The following is a 20,075-nucleotide window of genomic DNA, read 5'->3' on the forward strand; positions in this document are numbered from 1 at the left end:
TTTTCAATCATTTTTTCTGTGTAGAACTGGAATCTGTGAACGATTATTATTATTATTATTATCTCCATAAATATAATCTAAAATTTCACGTGCTGTCAGTGCTTACCTCGATAAAAATAATCATCATCGATAAAATGCAGGGAACATACTTTCATATTTCTTGTCACTGGTTTATCAATTTTTAGTTCAGTTGCCAAGCTTTTTGTCGATCCATCAGCACTTTACTCCCCAATTTCCCTTCCACCCAAACACGATATTTATTACCAGTTTGAGGGAAAGCATGGAACTTGATATTTGTACTTTTTTTCCCAGGAAGAACACTGAGGAACTGAACAATAGCGATTCGAACGACTCATAACTATTAAAATAATTTAAGAAAAATATAAATATTTGTAGAATATCACACAAAACACAGCAAAATGCAAGAACCTCAGAGGAATGAAAATGACTGACTACCTCTCAGGTAAGAACCATAGCAAACCATGTCAACATTTATAGTTACTTTGATTGTCACCAGGCGGCGTAGCGCTTATCTTGATTCGCCTATTGGAACGATCAATGGAGGTCTATTTCTCATAGATGAGCCGAGATATGGACGGTTTTTAGATAGTCAGCGTGTTCGGGTGTGGACACATCCTCTGGTGCTCAGAAATCGCATATATATCCAGGAATTTAATCCGTCCAGAGGTGGTACAGTTACTGTATGGGGGGGCATTTTTTTAAATGGACGTACAGAATTATTGATGAATGTGTAAATTTACAATTATCAAGTCAATGACAACATTATTTCATTGTTTCATGCTGCTATTAGGCTAAATTTCTTGTTTTTGAACGATATAATGCGGTACCCCATCGTGTGAGAATTGTCCATGATGCTCTGGAAATCCCCATTTGGCCTTGCCCTCTCGATCGCCAGAGCTCGATTTCATTGAACACGCTTGGGAACAGCTACAAAGAACTTTAGATTCTCACCAATCACCTCCTCATACGCTTCAAGATCAAGAACTCAGACGGCTTTTACCACCACTCCGGAGAGAAATTGATTAAGGCTGTTTCAACTTCAACAATCTGATCGAAAGTATGCAAACGCGTTGTCAAGCTCTGAAACTTCCTAACTTTTGTGGAGCAGTATATGTCAATTCTATGGAATTAAGTGAAATATCGTATCACTGCTTAGAATATATGTAGATAATAGACCTAATATCAAAGGTCTATGATGTAGATAGATATTAATGTTCTAAGTATCACTGATTATGTTTTCATTTCCGCGCCCTTTATGTCAAATTTGATAGTTCATGTTGGGGACAAAATTCGCTTACTGAAAATGACGTATGCTCCTATGCTCCTCTATCTATGTTTATTATTCTGAGGTTAATGCAAATTTAAAACTAAAAAGGGGGTTGTGTTATATGAATTTTTTGAGATTTGTAGAATTTATAAAGTTCGTGAAATTGAATTTCCTCTGTAAAGTTAGGACGCCTGAAATTATGTCAACGAGCCACTATCCTTGTTTGTTAAATCTTACTAATAATGAAATTATCAGAATCTCTAAGAAAAAGGTGAGAAAAAAATGTATGGTAACTTTTAACTCGATTGTTGTTGATGTAAATTTCTTAGTTTTCAGTTGGTCGAAGTTTGAAATCTGATTATGTTCTCAACGGCTCGTCAATCTCAAGAATACATTTTCACATTGAGAAAAGAGAAGAAACATGGATTCTACAGGATATTGTAAGTTACTATAAATGATTTCAATATTTGTCAGTATCCTTACCAGGTGCAATAACATTTAACTTTGAAATTTTCGGTAAAATGCTTATAAAATTTATCAGTATCTTTACCAGGTGTCAAAACATTTTACTTTATTATTTTGGGTAAAATGTAATTTTAGAACAATTTATAGATTTTGCCGAATTAAGTTTTATAAACTGATAATGTATTATTCCATTTATTCCGCAGAGTACAAATGGAACTTTAGTAAACAAAATTCTTCTTAAATCTGAAATTAAAAATTTACGTAATGGGGATTTAATAGAATTCGTTGGAGGAACACTTCGTTTGAAATATAAAGATTCAGAGGAAGCAATGATTGATAACGACTCAATTGCTATTATTGATCTTGACCAAGTTATTACTTCACCAACGGGGAATAGTTTGCCTAGTGTGTCTAATGATCATAGTTACGAAAGAAGAGAAGCTGATAGAGAACAAACTTCTTCAGGTTAAGTATTTATAGTTTTGTCATTTGATAACTAGTAATTATCAACAATTTTTTATTTTATTCTTCAATTATTTTCCTTTTAGTGGGTGATGTAATAGATCTCACATCTTTCCCAGATTCTCCATCTTCTACTGGTCAAAACAGAGGTCAGAAAAGAAATAGTGTAGAAGTACCTAAAGAAACTCCTCTCAAGAAAAATAAACATATGGAAGACTCTTCTGAGGAGCCAAAGCTAGAGTGTAAATTGGAGGCTTCTGAATTAGAGTGTAGTATTTGTCAAGAACTGTACATTAACGCCACAACATTGAATTGTGCTCATAGTTTCTGTAGTTCATGTATAATGAGGTGGAGGAGTCAGAGGAACCACTGCCCAATTTGTAGGAGACCCATAGAATTTGCAAACCCATCAATGGTCCTTGATAACTTGGTCAAAAAGGTGAGAGATTGAAGTTGATTTTATTTATTTTTATAATATTGTGCTATGAAGTTGTGTTTATAATTTCTTGTGTCGGCTATCTGACAGATTAAATTTGGTATCTTGATAGTTAAATGTAAATTTCATCCGTGATCATTGATATCGAATGAAGAGAGATTGAAATCATTGTCTATAAAGTTGAGATCTTAACACTCATCAAGGAAAATTTTGTCTTGTATCTATATTTTTGCGAAAAGCAGAAATAAGAACAACAAAAACAAGTTTCTTGTGAAGTGATAACAACATAAGTTCAATAGATGAATTATCCAATGGGCAATGACATAGATAAATTGATAAAATTGGTTTTCAAGGTGTGTTTCACTAACTTTTAAGGTCTCATTAGACTAAGGGCCAATTTCATAATCCATGTGAAAAGGCTCCCCTTGGTAAAGATTGCTTCATTAGAAAGAAGCCCTCATATGAAGCTTGAATGTGACTCCTATGTTTTGAACATATTCCGACCGTCTTTTAAAAAAATAATTTTTTTTATTCATAAGAGTCAAATTTTCTACGGTTGGCTGCTCTGAGAACTAGTTTGCATTTGGTAATATTTCATAGAAATTGAAATTTTGTTGACAAAAAGGAGAAAAATGGGTATAATATTCTGTGCATAAAGTGAAAGGAAATGAAGGTTCTTAATTTCAAATTTTCAAATATGATAATTTTAATAAGAAATCTATATCTTCCAACCACAGTATAGAAACACACAGTGAATGAACTGAAATTTTGTTCAAATCGAGAATTCGCGCATTCCTTGCAGCACAGAAGGAAATCTTTAGAATATTTATTCATTTGAGCAGGAGTTCGAAAGTATATTAGAATTTTCGAGGATATCTTAAGATTTTTAATGAAAAGCTTGGCTTTAGAAGTCAAAAACAACTACAAACGCTATTTATTGACCAAAGGCCAATTGGCCATCGACAGTAGTAGTCCTGCAGTCAGAGCTTTGGAAGTCATTTTTGAGTATTTTTAAAATTCATGTACCAATGGTTAGTATATTCCTGGTAATAGTCCATCAGTAGAGTTATTGATAATAGGTAAAACAAATACCTCTTAGTATATTTATTATAGTAACACTAGAAATAAAGACATATTTAATAATTATCTCATACAAATTGCGAATTTTTCCTCAGAGATACTTTTCAATAAATCAGTGGTACAATTTGATAAAACAATGAAACTTTTATTATTACCAGTTGGCTTGCAACCAATATTTGATGAATTCTTTTCAAGTATTTCATTCCTATAATAATTCCATATTATAAATACCAATTCCCTTTTCAACAAAACAACCGATTTCGAAAAATATAAGATATTGTAACATTTATAATTAATCAATGACTACATTCCTCGATGTTCAACTAAGCAGTTCAAGATACTAAAATATTGCATTATCAATGAATAATCAGTTCACGATTTTGGCATAACATGCCGAGTTAGTTTGATATAATTTTTTCATAGCAAAAACGATCAAAGCTATCCAGCTTTGATACAAAATTTGATAAAATGAAAATGTAAGAACTATTCCGTTTTTCTGAACATACCATAGGTATCTTGCAAAATCTTTCACCATGATGGGTAGGTCGATCAGTCTGTACTTTTCGATCGAAAGAAGAATAACAAATTACCAACATTTGTAGCTGTGGCACGCAGAATAATGACTAAGGTGTAGATTTCGATGATTTTCATAAAACTGTCGACATCTCGAAAACTAAGACACTTACTAAAATCAAATTTGGATTTTCTGGTCGGGTATGACCTAAGCTATCAGCATGCGCCGGGTTGACGTCGGTTTACGGTACATCTTGTATAGTTCATTCAGGAATAATCGACATCCCGGGCGGCTGCGGAAAATCGAAGTTGAGTTGATAATGGCTTGATAGACACCGTACCAAAAATTGAAATCGGTCTATAAGTTTGTAAGTTCAATGGATCGCCTTTTTAAAATATTGATTGTACTAGTGATGTTTTTATAACCGTTGGAAATTGACCGTTGAAAACTGCAGAGTTGGCCAAGTAACAGGGATAGTTCATGTCGGCACTCCTTGAGAAGCCTTACAGGTATTCCGTGGACATCCTGAGATTAAGAACTTTTCATAGCGATATTGTTTCAGGAAATCTTTGGGTGAAGCATTTAAGCATAGAACTAAATTGACTGGAAGATTGAGAAATTGCCCTCTGTCATCCAAAATCAAGTCATCAACTGTTTGTTTCACTTGTTGTCTAGCAATTTGAAAATGACACTTCTTGGACAACAGAATTCTATATTCCTACATTTTACAGTTTGAAGCAAGTAACAAAATCTAATTAAGAATTTGATTTTGTTTCTGGTGAATAATAGTTAGATTTTTCTTTCAAATATTAAAAGAAATAGTATGCAAGGCATTATCATAAATTTAATATTGTTATACAACAAGAATTTTCTTTAGAATATAATAATATTGCTTTATTGCCATAACAAAGTATTACATCTTTTATTATATTGAGCAAAAGGTGAGCATATCACTAAAGCAATATATTCCTGCCTACTTCAAAATTGTATAAAAACAAGATATGATGAGACCTATTGTTTATGGCCAATAATTTTACCAACAAAACTAAAATCTGACTACACAAGACTAGGGATACAGAAATGGAAAGAAAGTAGAAGGGAAAAGTGAAATTTCATGGCGCGATGAACCCACTTTTATTTTAAAGTTCGTTAGTAAGTAGTAAATAAAACAATAATCTCACTCAAATACGAAACGAGGTTGATTACTGCTTGACAAATACATAGTACCAATATCGCGGACCCGATTGTAGTTCAGTCACGTGAACTTATCTCCTTTATGTTTTTATTTATGTTCTGTTATTTGTGGGAATCCCGAAAAATGCGTTTGTTTTTCAAACATCAACAATGTAGGGGTTGTCATATGTGTGAAAAAGGTGTAAAAAACTACTACTGACGTTATCACCATTCATAAAAAATAAGCAAAGCAGAGCTCCCCTGTGTTCCTATAGTGCTTAAGTTATACTTGAACGGTCCCAATAGAGTTGGAAAATTTTGTTCTTTTTACGATATTTCATTATACCATAAATAAGTAATAGAAAACGAAGTAATACCATTTGATATGAAATGTCACAAAATAACGGGCTACTCCATCTAATAATAACAAGCCTTTGCAATCATCACATCAAACTATGACCGTTCAAGTGTTATTTGTTCATTAAGAGAAGCTGAAAAAATGTAGGCAAAAGACAAATCAGCTGTTATTAAATAATCCCTAAATAGTGGTAAGTTGTTGAAGTGTGCTGTTTTTTATTGCAGCTTGTGTCGGCGATGGACCAAAATAATAGAGAACAGAGGAACAAAATGGTTGCGGACAGGACAGCGCAAATAATCCCTCCAGCCTCACCTAATGCAGAGTTCGACTATAACACTGCATCTGAGAGGTCGGACGATTCCGACTTTTCTTTTGGTATGGAGGAAGATAGTGATAGTGAGGATGTAGAAGAAGTATATAGAACTTATATATGGAATTCATGGGTTGTTGATCACGACGACGTAGAAGGATATGATTTTTGAACATTTGAACTTTTTTGTATATACCTTTCTATGAGAAATATGAATTATTATATTATTAATGTTGTTTAGTGTGAATGGTACACTCCCCTTCATTTATCCTTATTGAAAACACATCTTACTCAAATTCAAATTTGGGGAAATGGGTAATCAATGATCGATAATGATCAAGTGCGGAGACCTTTTTTTTTGTGGGGGTAATCGAAAAAATTTTTATAACACCTGTATCTCAAAAACAAAGCGTTTGCGGACTCATGTTATAGTACTTTTTTTCTGAAAAGGATCCAAGAAATCTGTCAATTTAGGAACACCGTGTATAGGTAGATATAGTCAATTCAAAACTGATATCTTCACAAATAAATTGCAATTTGAATGAAACACAATAAATGGTTGGTTAATTACTTCCAGTACCTCCCCATTTCTACGCCCTTGAAAATGACTAGGCGTCAGTGGGGGAAGGGGCTGTTTGTTTGGTTGTCGGTTGTATGGAAATATAAATATGAAAAATTCATTTTATAATTCGGCTATCTTTGATATTTAATAAAGAAATGAAGTTTTGGTATTAGTGGGAGTTTGTTGTTAGTGCTTGGTGGTTTGCTGGAGCTTCAAAACTCCACATCCTCGCTAGTGCGGTCATAATTAATCATAACAAAAAATATTTCCTTCCTGAATAATTAAAGATTTTTGGTATTTCTTTTGGTGGATCTCATAATACTTTATAGTGGCTATTTGCTCATTCAAATTTTGGTTGGCACGAAATCGTAGAGGAAAACAAATCAGATCAATTAATCAAGAATTAATTCAAACAAGAGACAGATAATCATTTCTGTGTTCAATTTCAGTTGGTTTTTGACACTTTCTTAGATTTGAAGCTACAACCAATCAGTTGATCGGTCAATCAGGGTTTTATGGAACTCACAATTTATCTTTTTTGCAAGCAATTGAACAACTCCTTACTCATGAAGTGCACCACGCTCTGTGATCCCAAGTTTATAAAATTTTAATCACAAAGTAAGGCGCTATGCACGTGCAGGGGATGCCCTCAGGGAGGGGTTCTATCACCCTTGCTGTGGAGCTTGGTCATGGATGACCTCTTGGAGAGGCTTACAACAGGCGGCTTTAACGTCCAGGCTTACGCCGACGACATAGTGGTGACTGTTAGAGGCAAGCATGGGGGCCCAATAAGTAGCCGAATGCAACTTGCTCTCAGAATTATTGAAAATTGGTGCGGGGAAGAGGGGCTTACTCTCAACCCCTCGAAAACATCAATAATTCCGTTCACTAGAAGAAGAAATCTCGACCTCAGAGCTCTGGTCTTAAATGGTCAGACTCTGCACTTCTCTAGTGAGTGTAAATATCTAGGTGTTATCCTGGACAGTAAACTGAACTGGGGGAAACATATAGATAAGACTCTTTCCAGAGCCACGGCGGCTATGTGGGCATGCAAAAGACTCTTTGGAAAGACATGGGGAGTGAAACCGAAAATGGTATTGTGGTTATACACAGCGGTGGTACGCCCTATTGTCACCTATGCATCTCCACCATGATGGACAAAAACCGAGGAGGTCACCACACGCATCAGGTTGCAGAAACTGCAAAGGCTGGCGTGTATTGGTGTCACAGGAGCTATGCGCACAGCTCCCACGGCAGCGCTGGAGGTCATACTAGACTTGCCTCCCTTACACCTACATGTGAGGAAATGTAGCCTGCTCGAAGCAATAAGAATTTCCCTTAATGGAAAGCTCCTTCCTGGAAACTGGGTCGCAGTTCCCGGAAGGCTTACCGAAGCAAAACGACCCCAGTTCAAATAATAATAATAAATAAATATATAGCGCCAGTGGGAAATGATATCAACGAGAACTATTCCAATTATCATCTCAACAACAGGAATAGTACCCAAAAATCTCAAGAGAAATATCAAGCAACTAGTATATATGTAATATAATACAAAAAGCTGTTCTTTTAGGTACTGCAAGAACGGAAAGAAAATTCCTAGGAAGCGAAGGACAGGTCCAAGGATCGCGTGTAAGAGGACCAGAAGTTCGACGAGAACCAGGGGGACCACAAGGACCGGTCACGACCGAGCTCTACCCTTCTGATATTTTAAATATCTGGGATTGAGTGAATGTTCCTCTTAGCGAGGAGTGAGAAGCCGAAGGCGAGGAGAAATCCTACGCGTATAGGCAAAAGTCGGGATAATAATAAAGGCGCTATGCAGGTGGAATCTGATCCAATTATATTAATCTACACATAAAATTAGGTTTCTTTGTTTTTTTTACATAATTCATTCATAAAGAAGTTGATATACATATTAGACAAACTCTTCAAGGTTGAAAGGGAATAGTAAAATTAAATCAAACAATTATTGCGTTGGTGTGAAAACTTATAGTTACTATTATACAGGGTTAGAATTTTTTAGAGGGGCACTACAAGTATATGGAAAAGTGAAAACCGTTAGAAATACAGGATGGCTTAAATTACAAAAAAGTTGCGCCATTTAGGGATTAGTGTGTTAGTGTTACAGATCCAACAGAAAATATATCCAACAACATGGATATATGTTTTTCGAATATTAAATCTGATTTTTCTCAAGTTGATTTTGAATAGAATTGCTTAAAATAAATAAAAAACTACCACTACATTTACATATTCGGATTCAGAATAGATTGGGCATTCAGAAAATATAGGAGAATATTATGAAATATATTTTTTCGGCAACCGTCCGGGAAGTGCTCACTTCCCGGACGATTTTTCTCGAAAGTAGCATTTCCCGGCCTAGTCCGGAAAGTACGTACTTCCCGGACTAGGCCGGAAATAAATCATAGAATCCATAGCAACCGAGATAACGGCTGACACTGCTGACAGTTCATATGAAATTAGTTTTCAAAAATTTGCATGTGTTTTGATCGCAATCGTAATAAAATATGGAAAGCAGCAGCGATATTGTTATTTTACATGGTTGCCGAAAAAATATTGTACGCAACACGCCCGAAAATGTTTTTTTTGGACTCACAGACGTCTATTTCGTCTATTCGTCCAAAAAAACCCTATTTTCCGGACTTGTTACGTAAATTACTATTGCAAGGAAAAATTGACAGTTTTCTAGAAAACCGGAAGTTCAAATAGAGAAACAATTGGTGAAAAATTCTCCCTAGACCTTCTTATTTTGAAAACCGGTCAAATTCGCAGAAATTTTTTTTTTGTTTGAAAAATGGGTTTTCCTCAATAACGTTCCATGCCTTGGTTCGGTAGTTTTTCCAATAACATATTTGGGTAGCCCGTGAAAAGTACTATCATAGTGATGGGTCACTTTTCAATATCGCTTAAAGGATAAGCCACAAAATCTAGTGACAATCATGACAACCATGAGTGTCAAAGAGTCGACTGGTACCCAAGTGGTACGTCTTTTTCCTTAGAACATTAATATCTATCTATATTCTAAGTCTTTTTCATTGCTGGTTAGGCTCTTGATATTTTGATTTTACATTACAACATTTTTAGAATAAGTCAAAGGCCCTAGTTCAATTCAATACAAATTTTACCAAAATGCAGTCAGTTTTACAAAAAATTTCATTCCAAAATCGTCGGTCCACAATTATGGACAAATTGAGTCAGGGGAAACAAAATTAATCTTTTACTTATAGGGAGATCCAGTGTATACGTACAAAGGGGAAGATTCCGAGCAAAGTTCGGACGATGACGGATTTGGTGTGAGCGTAGGGTCAAAACTGTTTTTTACTCTGTTATCTGTGAACTGTTTCTACTTCTATCTTTGACAAATCTAAAACTCAATTCATTGAATACGGGCTAGGGATGGGCAAAAAATATCGAAATATCGATATTTTTTCAGAAAATGTTCGATAATATATCATCGATATTTTCAATTCAGATACTAGCGATAGTCGATATTTTCAATAACGATATTATCGATATATATTATGTAACGGGTGTTTTTTTTCGAGGTATATAACTTTAATTTGCCTTTCTGTTCAAGATGGCGACCGATTTAACAGCTGTCAAGTGATTTATTCTCAGTTTGGTTTGGCAATTCATCATGAATAGACTCACGCCTGAACAACGCTTGCAAATAGTGCAATTTTATTTCGAAAATAATGGTTCTGTGCGGAATACGTATCGCGCACTACGTCCATTTTATGTTCGACAAAATCGTCCATCAGAGCAGTTAATTCGATTAACCATGGAACGTTTTCGCACCACTCTTATTGATAACTCGCATCCCCAGAGACGCCGTACAGAAGAAGCTATTACTGCTGTAGAGCCTAGAGCGTAGCATTGAGGAAGACCTGAATGAGTCTATCCGCCATCGAGCACAGGAATTGGATCTGTGTCCATCCACTTTATGGAAGATTTTGCGGAAGGATCTTGGTTTGCGTGCTTACAAAATCCAACTCGTGCAAGAATTGAAGCCAAACAATCATCAAGTAAGGCGTAGATTCGTCGAATGGGCCCAAAATGAGATTGCCGTTATTCCCGATTTTCATAAGCGAATTTTGTTTAGCGATGAAGCGCACTTCTGGTTGAATGGCTACGTCAACAAACAAAACTGCCGCATTTGGAGTGAAGCTAATCCTCAAGTGTATGTCGAAACACCGTTACATCCAGAAAAACTGACTGTTTGGTGCGCTTTATGGGCTGGTGGAATCATTGGTCCGTACTTCTTCAAAAACGATGAAGGCCAGAACGTTACAGTCAATGGTAATCGGTATAGAGCCATGATTACTAACTTTTTCATTCCTGAATTGAACAACCATGATGTCCAGGAGCTGTGGTTCCATCAAGACGGCGCAACATGTCACACAGCTCGTGCCACAATCGATTCATTGAAAGACACGTTTGGTGACCGCCTTATTTCACGTTTTGGACTTGTGAATTGGCCTCCAAGATCTTGTGATTTAACATCGCTAGACTACTTTCTGTGGGGCTATGCAAAGTCATTGGTCTATGCCACAAACCCTTGACCATTTGGAAGACAACATTCGCCGTGTTATTGCCGATATACGGCCACAAATGTTGGAAAAAGTCATCGAAAATTGGACGTCCACATTGGACTACATCCGAGCCATCCGTGGCGGTCATATGCCAGAAATCATATTTAAAATGTAATGCCACAAGATTATCTTGCGGATGAATAAAATTCATGTCAATCGAATAATCCATCGTTGTTTTATTGCAATTTAAAGTTCTATAGCTCTAAAAAAAAACACCCTTTATATCCAATTCAATATATATTTTTATATTTCGCATTATGATTTCGACCTCACGAAACATATACTCTAGTTCTATTAGTCGAAAATCCTGATTTAGCGGATTCTAATAAATATCGAATATTTTCGATATGTACCAGTTTTGAAATTGTACATACATATCGAACATTAAAAGTTATGACTCAATATGGCTGAAAGCTCCAGAAATAAATAGACACAATAAAATTGGAATATTATTCAACAGCCGTTTTCAAGTATCTTTATTATTTATTGCTGGAACTTCCAAGATCCCTTGTACCTACTCCATATTCACCTATACAATAAGTAGTATTTTCAGTTTTGAAATTATTTTATAAAAATGGAAGCAAATAACCACTAATAAATATGTGTTTTCAACTGAATCTGGCCACGATAAATTTTTGACTAATGCAACTAGATCATAATATGTTTCGTGTGATCGAAGTCATAATGCGAAATATCAAAAAATATCGAATTTGATACTATAAAATAAATTTCGAAATGTAGAATCGCTAAATTGAAATTCTGCATAACGAAAATATGAGCGAAATGGGAGCAAACTACTAAATATCTTGTTTATATCGATATTTTTACCATAATGTTACGTTTTTCGGTTAATTAAATCGGTACTTCTGGCTAACACTAATTTATTTCAAGTACACAACTATAAGTAACTATTTACAGATGATTTATTTCAACTATAACACTAATTTATTTTCACTACTACATTAATTTATTTCTACAACTTATATCTAATGGAGTGTACGGCACTGACCGCCGATTCCGTCACACTGCCCTGCTCTGCGGCTTCGATTGGTTATATACCGCTCGCATCTCTCTCTAGAAGCGTCTTGATCTTTCTATCGTGCTCTCGGTGTGTCCGGTTCCTTCTAGAAAGAGGCAGTGGCGTAGGGCTTGCGAATTCGTTACAATAAGAATCCCATTAACCCATGAACCGTTGAGTTTTTACCAAAGTTATGGCATAATGCCGAAAAGGTCGTTAATAAAGCTATCTAATGCTGCAATAATATACTAGGTGTGCCATTTGAAATAAGGAAGTGTAGTAGTCTGTTTCCAGTATTACCGAAAGTTGTAGAGATTTGAAAATATTTTAGGGAGAAAGATCATTGTCTCAAACCCATTATGCAAATTTTCAACTCAAAATTATGATTAGTCGTCCATAAACGTCTAATAGTCCATCACCCTGTATATATGGTCATAGTATATATCACAGAATACTAAATATATAAGAAGTGCTAACGCCGTGTTAAAGCAAGGCAACAATATGGCAGATATTTTGTCCGCCATCACTAAGTGTTATATGGCGGGAAAATTTGAATATGAAGGTATGACAATTCATTGGAATTGTTGGAATATTATTAGTATTTATTTTAAGTTATGTTGTTATAATTTCGAATTAAAACAAAAAAATATCATTGAAAGTTTTATTTATCAAAGGAAATTTACATATTTGCTTAAAATAATAATTATTTATAAAAATCAATACATAATATTAATAATAATATATTCCATTATTTTATTTACACTATACCTGACTGAAAAAAAAAATATCTTTTTATACCTACTTCATGAAATTCTATCTGATGAACAACTGAATTGATATATTTCTGAAGCAATATTCAAATTTCTACACACACATGAAAGATAAAAATCTTCAGTTGGTTTAATCTATCTTCCTGCGTTACAGTGCTCATTTCGTAATTCACTTTATTTATCACAGGTCTTCTTTGGTACTTTATTTTCAGCTCATTTGGAGGTTGTAGGTGGATATGAAAAAAGATTATAAATAGCGATCAATTAGTAGGTAATTCATTTTAATTTGATATGATAATTCTGGATCACGTAGATGGTTATTGTTAGAATCATTAATATTTTCCATACAAGAAACATTTGGGGAAGTTCTTCAATCATAGGGCTGATGATTATAAATTTGATACTTCGGTAAATGCCGAGGAACAGAATTTAACTTTAATATAGTTGGTTCTGAAGGATTATTATAATCACAAGTAAGGATCTCAGATATATTAGAACATTGAAATACAATATGAGGAAAAACCCGGTCTTATTTTGTTCTAAATTTATTTTCTCATGGATTACCTGACCTTACCTTACCTGAAACCTAAAACAGAACTTGTAATAAATAAGTGACAATAAAAACTACTTTTCTATGTTGGCACTCCGAACTTTCCGCTACGGCTTTATCTGTCAATTCATCAAATTGCCTTAAAGAAATCAGTTCTGCCAACCAACATTTTTCAATGCAAAAATCACTAAATTATATTTATGGAAATATTTCATTAATTTCAATGAAAATGCAATGAATTAGAGAAAATAATGTATAATACTCGTACAGAAGGCTCATTCTACCACTCGTTCATTCCAAAACTCGCCACTTCGTGGCTCGTTTTTGAATTTTGAACTCGTGGAAGAATATCAATGCCTTCTGCACTTGTATTATAAATAACTATATTTGTTCATTGCCACCATACAAGAATAACAAAAACAAACACAATTGGCCATATTCACCGTCGCCATATTGTTATGCGACAATACCAACTACCCAGTGTTCCCAACGAAGAAATATTGAGTTTACTAGAAAAATTCCACAATATAAAGTTTATAAGTGAAGTTTATGTGTACCTTTTCTGGCTTCTACGCCAGATAGGCTTGTTTGGGACAACATTGTGCAAAAATTTCACCTTTTGGAAATAAAAAGATTAGTGAGAGGTGGTTTTCTGAACAAATTAATTGTGGCCGAGTGTATAAATGATTGCTTCGCTCCATTTTTGGAAATAGTCAGTGGAAGAATAGTCTTTATGGCTGATAGTATTTTTGATATTAGCGGTATTTTTGTAGTAAACTCAATATTTCTCCGTTGGGAACACTGGGTAGTTGGTATTGTCGCATAACAATATGGCGTCGGTGAATATGGTCAATTTATTGTTGGTTATAAAATCATATTGAGAAATTCGAACGCTGATTGGCTTATTATGAGAATAAAATTTTTACATCGTGATATGTATGCATGATGTATACCGTGTATGCTGAGTGTATGACGTCACATCGGTTGCCAACATATATATATATATATAATAATTATTATAGGTCTATGGTATTGGTTGCCAACAGGGGGGTGAAACCGCTAGTGCTAGCATTGGCAAATGGCAACAGATGTGACGTCACATACACTCAAATTACACGGTATACATATCACGATGTAAAAATTTTATTCTCATAATAAGCCAATCAGCGTTCGAGTTTTTCAATATGATTTTATAACCAACAATAAATTGTGTTTGTATTTGTAATTCTTGAATGAACAGATAAAGTGGTTTTTATTGTCACTTATTTATTACAAGTTCTGTTTTAGGTTTCAGGTGAGGTAAGGTCAGGTAATCCATGAGAAAATGAATTTAGAACAAAATAAGACCGGGTTTTTCCTCATATTGTATTTCAATGCTCTAATATATCTGAGATCCTTACTTGTGATTATAATAATCCTTCAGAATCAACTATATTAAAGTTAAATTCTGTTCCTCGGCATTTACTGAAGTATCAAATTTATAATCATCAGCCCTATGATTGTAGAACTTCCCCAAATGTTTCTTGTATGGAAAATATTAATGATTCTAACAATAAACATCTACGTGATCCAGAATTATCATATCAAATTAAAATGAATTGCCTACTAATTGATCGCTATTTATCATCTTTTTTTTTTCATATCCACCTACAACCTCCAAATGAGCTGAAAATGAAGTAACAAAGAGGACCTGTGATAATCAAAGTGAATTACGAAATGAGCACTGTAACGCAGGAAGATAGATTAAACCAACTGAAGATTTTTATCTTTCATGTATGTGTAGAAATTTGAATATTGCTTCAGAAATGTATCAATTCAGTTGTTCATCAGATATAATTTCATAAAGTAGGTATAAATAGGTATTTTTTTTCAGTCAGGTATAGTGTAAATCTCCCAATATAATGTATATTATGTATTGATTTTTATAAATAATTATTATTTTAAGCAAATATGTAAATTTCCTTTGATAAATGAAACTTTTCGATGATATTTTTCTGTTTTAATTCGAAATTATAACAACATAACCTAAAATAAATACTAATAATATTCCAACAATTTCAATGAATTGTCATACCTTCATATTCAAATTTTCCCGCCATATTACACTACATGATGGCGGACAAAATATCGGCCATATTGTTGCCTTGATTTAACACGGCGTTAGCACTTCTTATATATTTAGTATTCTGTGGTTGCCAATGCTTCTTCTTCTTCTTCGGGTGCCTATTCGTTCCGAATATTGGCGATCATCCTGGTTATGATAACTTTATGCCAATGCTAGCACTAGCGGTTTCACCCCCCTGGTGCTAAATAGCGACCAACTTTTAGGCTCGCCGTTTACAACTGAAACAACAGATGGCGCTGAAATCATCTAACGAAAAGGAAATCTATATCTGTCGCGAATTTCAAATCTTTACAGTATTCCACATTCACTAGTAGCTTCTATTTTTTATACCATATTATAATATTAACATATTAAGAGATTATTTAAATAAAAATGCATTGTCAAATTAGTGGAATTTTTAATTCAATTAAATAATAATAATAATAATAATACGGGTAGCGGTAGGTGAATTCCTAGCGATTCACCTATCAGGAGAGTTGAATCGACTCCTGCCCACCGCAGATTCCAGGAGCTCCCTGACCCGGGAAGCTTAAACCTGTCGAAGGGTCCCTGTCCAGGGTAACGGACGAAGCCGCGTGGAAAGCAGCTCAAGAATTCTCCCACCGTAGCTCTGCGGATCGTAAAAAGCGATCAAAGGCCGTCTCCCCCACGACACGGGGGAACCCATGAATGATGGTGAATTTGAGGAATAGGAATATAGAGCCGCTGCCTGAGGTTCGTCAGGGCGTGTCTGGAGCCGGCGCTGGACATGACAGTATGCGGGACGTCGGTGACAGAGTGCTTAGGAGACGGGCGTCTGTCGAACAAAATGCTACGCCTCCACAATCTCAACATTCTAGGAGAAGAATAACACGAGTTTCTCCGACCGCTGAAGGTGCTGCGCAGGATCCCCAACCAGCACTCACCCAAGCAGGTCTACCAAGAAGACGCATGAAATGGACAAGTTCGATAAATGAAACGATCATGCGCATATACTATGAAGTGACTAATATGGAAGAGGATAAAATAGGCTACCAGCAAAAATTATTTGCAGAATTCCACAGAAACTATCCCGAACTCCAAGTTTCTGAGCAAAGAGTAGCCGACCAATACCGGGTCATATTGAGAAATAAACTTGTACCCGATGAGAGACTTAACACCATAAAAAATGAAGTCCAACTGAGGCTACAGAATAGAGACCTCACTAACAACGAAACGACAATTGAAGAAAACTACGATTGTGCTGAAAACCAACAGAACATCAATGCACAAAAGAACACTGAGGAACAAAACAACGCAGATGTGATAGCAATAAGTGATGCTCAACGACGGAATATATATGCTGCACCCGTCGAAAATCCAGAAGAAGACCAAAGAGAACTACTGGAGCGATTATCTGCCACAATGAATAGATGCGTTATAGATTTTGAGGGCACAGATCCATTGAGACGACCGATTCTACCAAGATTGAGGACATCCAAGAAACTATCTCATCTTCTGGTCATGACCAACAAGGAGATTATACCAAAGTATCTTTCTGACTACCATGATCTCGAATCATTACACCTCATCTTATACTGTGCAGCATTTTCAATAGCAACAGTGCTAGGTGTGAAGCCAAAACCTAAAAGTCAGCAACCAGCCAGAGAAAAACAACAAAATAAACCACATTGGCAAAAAAGGCTAGAAAATAAAGTGCATAGCATCCGCCAAGATATTGGGAGGCTCACCCAATTTGCAAAAGGTTCGCCGTCTAGAAAATTACAAAAAATGGTGAATATAATAATGGATCGTCATCGGCAACATACAACATATGATCCAAACAATGAAAATGCTCAACAAATTTTAGACACACTGAAACAAAAACTTAGTGTGTACTCCGAAAGACTCAGAAGATACAATGAGAGCTATAGAAGAAAACAGGATAATATGATTTTTGAAAACTCCGAAAGAAAATTCTATAGAATGTTAAACAACAATATGTCAGCAACACCAGGAAGTTATCCAACCGTCGAGGATATTGAGAATTTTTGGACAGATCAACTGGCTTCACCAACCCCCTACAACTCCCAGGCTGATTGGATAAGAAGTGAAGAGAAATCCTGTGAGACAATAGAACACATGCCGCATAACGCAGTTTCTATAGAAGAATTCCATGAAATATTGAAAAACGCACACAATTGGAAATCACCCGGCCCAGATGGAATCCACAACTTTTGGTTGAAGAAATTTTGGTGTATACACGGCAGGCTAGTTGAAACCATAAATGAGGTTATGAGGAATCCAACGGAAATGCCCAAATTTCTAACAACAGGGACCACTTATCTCCTACCGAAGGATCTGCAACAAACAGCGGATCCATCGAAATACAGACCCATTACATGTCTACCAACAATATATAAAATCATCACATCATGTATAGCATCTCGTATCTACAAACATTGCGAGACAAATAACATAATGACAGCACATCAGAAAGGATGTTCCAAGAATGCACTAGGATCGAAGGAACTGCTGATCATAGATTCCATCATATGTAACCAAGCCTTCAAAAAACACAGAAATCTTTTTATGACATATTTTGACTATAAGAAGGCCTTCGACTCTATTCCACATGGATGGCTGACAAAAATTTTGGAAATATACAAGATCGATCCAATTACAATAAACTTTCTGAAGTATGCAATGTGCAACTGGAGAACGAATATCGAACTCTCTACGGCGAACATAACTACTAAAGAGATTCCAATAAAAAGGGGAATTTTCCAAGGAGATTCATTGAGTCCCTTATGGTTCTGCTTGGCGCTGAACCCCCTTTCTAAACAACTGAATGTTACTGAGAAGGGTTTCAATGTCAAAGGAAATAGAAATACCATTGCTCTCAATCATTTGCTATACATGGATGACCTAAAACTTATAACAGGCAACAGAAACCACTTGCAAATAATGGTCAAACTAGTGGAAAATTTTTCGGAAGACGTGGGGATGAAATTCGGATTGGACAAGTGTCGTACGATTAGCGTAGTGCGTGGAAAAATCCAAGATGAACCGATAGCTCTCTCCAATGGACAGGAGATAGAAGCAATGAAATCGGACGATCTTTATAAATACTTAGGAATGAAACAAAACCGACGAATAAACCATCAAAGAATGAAGGAAGACTTAACAACTGAGTTCATTAGGAGAATCAACAAAATTTTAAAAACAAACCTCAACAGCAAGAACATGACGAGAGCCATCAACACATATGCATGTTCAATTCTCACATACTCTTTCGGTATCATTCCATGGAGCAAAACAGATATGGAAAACCTGCAACGCAAAATGAGAACCTTGATGACGAAAGCACACAAGCACCATCCGAAAAGTAGCATTGAGAGGACGACACTGCCGAGGAATAAAGGAGGCAGAGGTCTGCTAGACATCATGGAACTTGCCCATGGTCAAATTGAATGCCTACGAACATACTTCAAACACAAATCAGGCACGTCAGAGATCTACAAAGTACTGTGTGAAGCAGACGAATCAACACCTTTGCAACTGCACAAGGAGCAATTGTCATACAACCACCAGACAATCCAAGAAAAAATGCAAAGATGGAGAGAAAAGCCCCTACATGGACGACATTTCAACGAGGTGAACCAGGATCATGTCGACATTGAAGCGTCGAACTATTGGCTCACATCAGGTGCGATGTATCCAGAAACGGAAGGATTTCTTTTAGCCATCCAAGATCAAGTGATCTCAACAAGAAATTACTGCAAGCATATCATAAAGGATCGAACTATTACTGACGATCGATGCCGTTATGGGTGTCCAACGAATGAGACAATCCAACATATCACGGGAGGATGTCAAATGTTTGCAGGAAATGAATATAAAGAGAGACACGATGCAGTAGGAAAGATTCTACACCAAGAAATGGCAACTAAATTAACACTAATTCATTCTGAAAAAGTGCCATACTACAAATACCGACCGGAAACCATCCTGGAAAACGAACGCTATAAACTGTACTGGGATCGTACAGTTTTGACTGATAAAACAGTCCCTCACAACAGGCCAGATATATTGCTAGTTGATAAACATCAAAAGGCAGCAATACTCATCGACGTAGCAATACCCAATAACAACAACATGCGTCAAAAAGAGGTCGAAAAAATTTCAAAATATAGGGACCTCGAATTTCAGATAAAGCGCCAGTGGGGAATGATATCAACGAGAACTATTCCAATTATCATCTCAACAACAGGAATAGTACCCAAAAATCTCAAGAGAAATATCAAGCAACTAGGTCTTAGTGAGTATATATGTAATATAATGCAAAAAGCTGTTCTTTTAGGTACTGCAAGGACGGTGAGAAAATTCC

General features: G+C 35.7%; 1 protein-coding gene across 1 annotated transcript; it reads left to right on the forward strand.

Moving 5' to 3' along the window:
- The first annotated feature begins 623 nt into the window (after positions 1-623).
- LOC123675174 (E3 ubiquitin-protein ligase CHFR-like) lies at positions 624-6,317 on the forward strand. Its single transcript, XM_045610474.1, has 5 exons — positions 624-1,559; positions 1,618-1,728; positions 1,957-2,218; positions 2,302-2,654; positions 6,001-6,317. Exons 1-5 carry the CDS (start codon positions 1,332-1,334, stop codon positions 6,256-6,258), a joined length of 1,212 nt encoding a protein of 403 aa, XP_045466430.1. The 5' UTR covers positions 624-1,331; the 3' UTR covers positions 6,259-6,317.
- The last annotated feature ends 13,758 nt before the right edge of the window (positions 6,318-20,075 follow it).

Source organism: Harmonia axyridis, chromosome 3 (genome assembly GCF_914767665.1).
Source record: "Harmonia axyridis chromosome 3, icHarAxyr1.1, whole genome shotgun sequence".
NCBI lineage: Eukaryota > Metazoa > Arthropoda > Insecta > Coleoptera > Coccinellidae > Harmonia > Harmonia axyridis.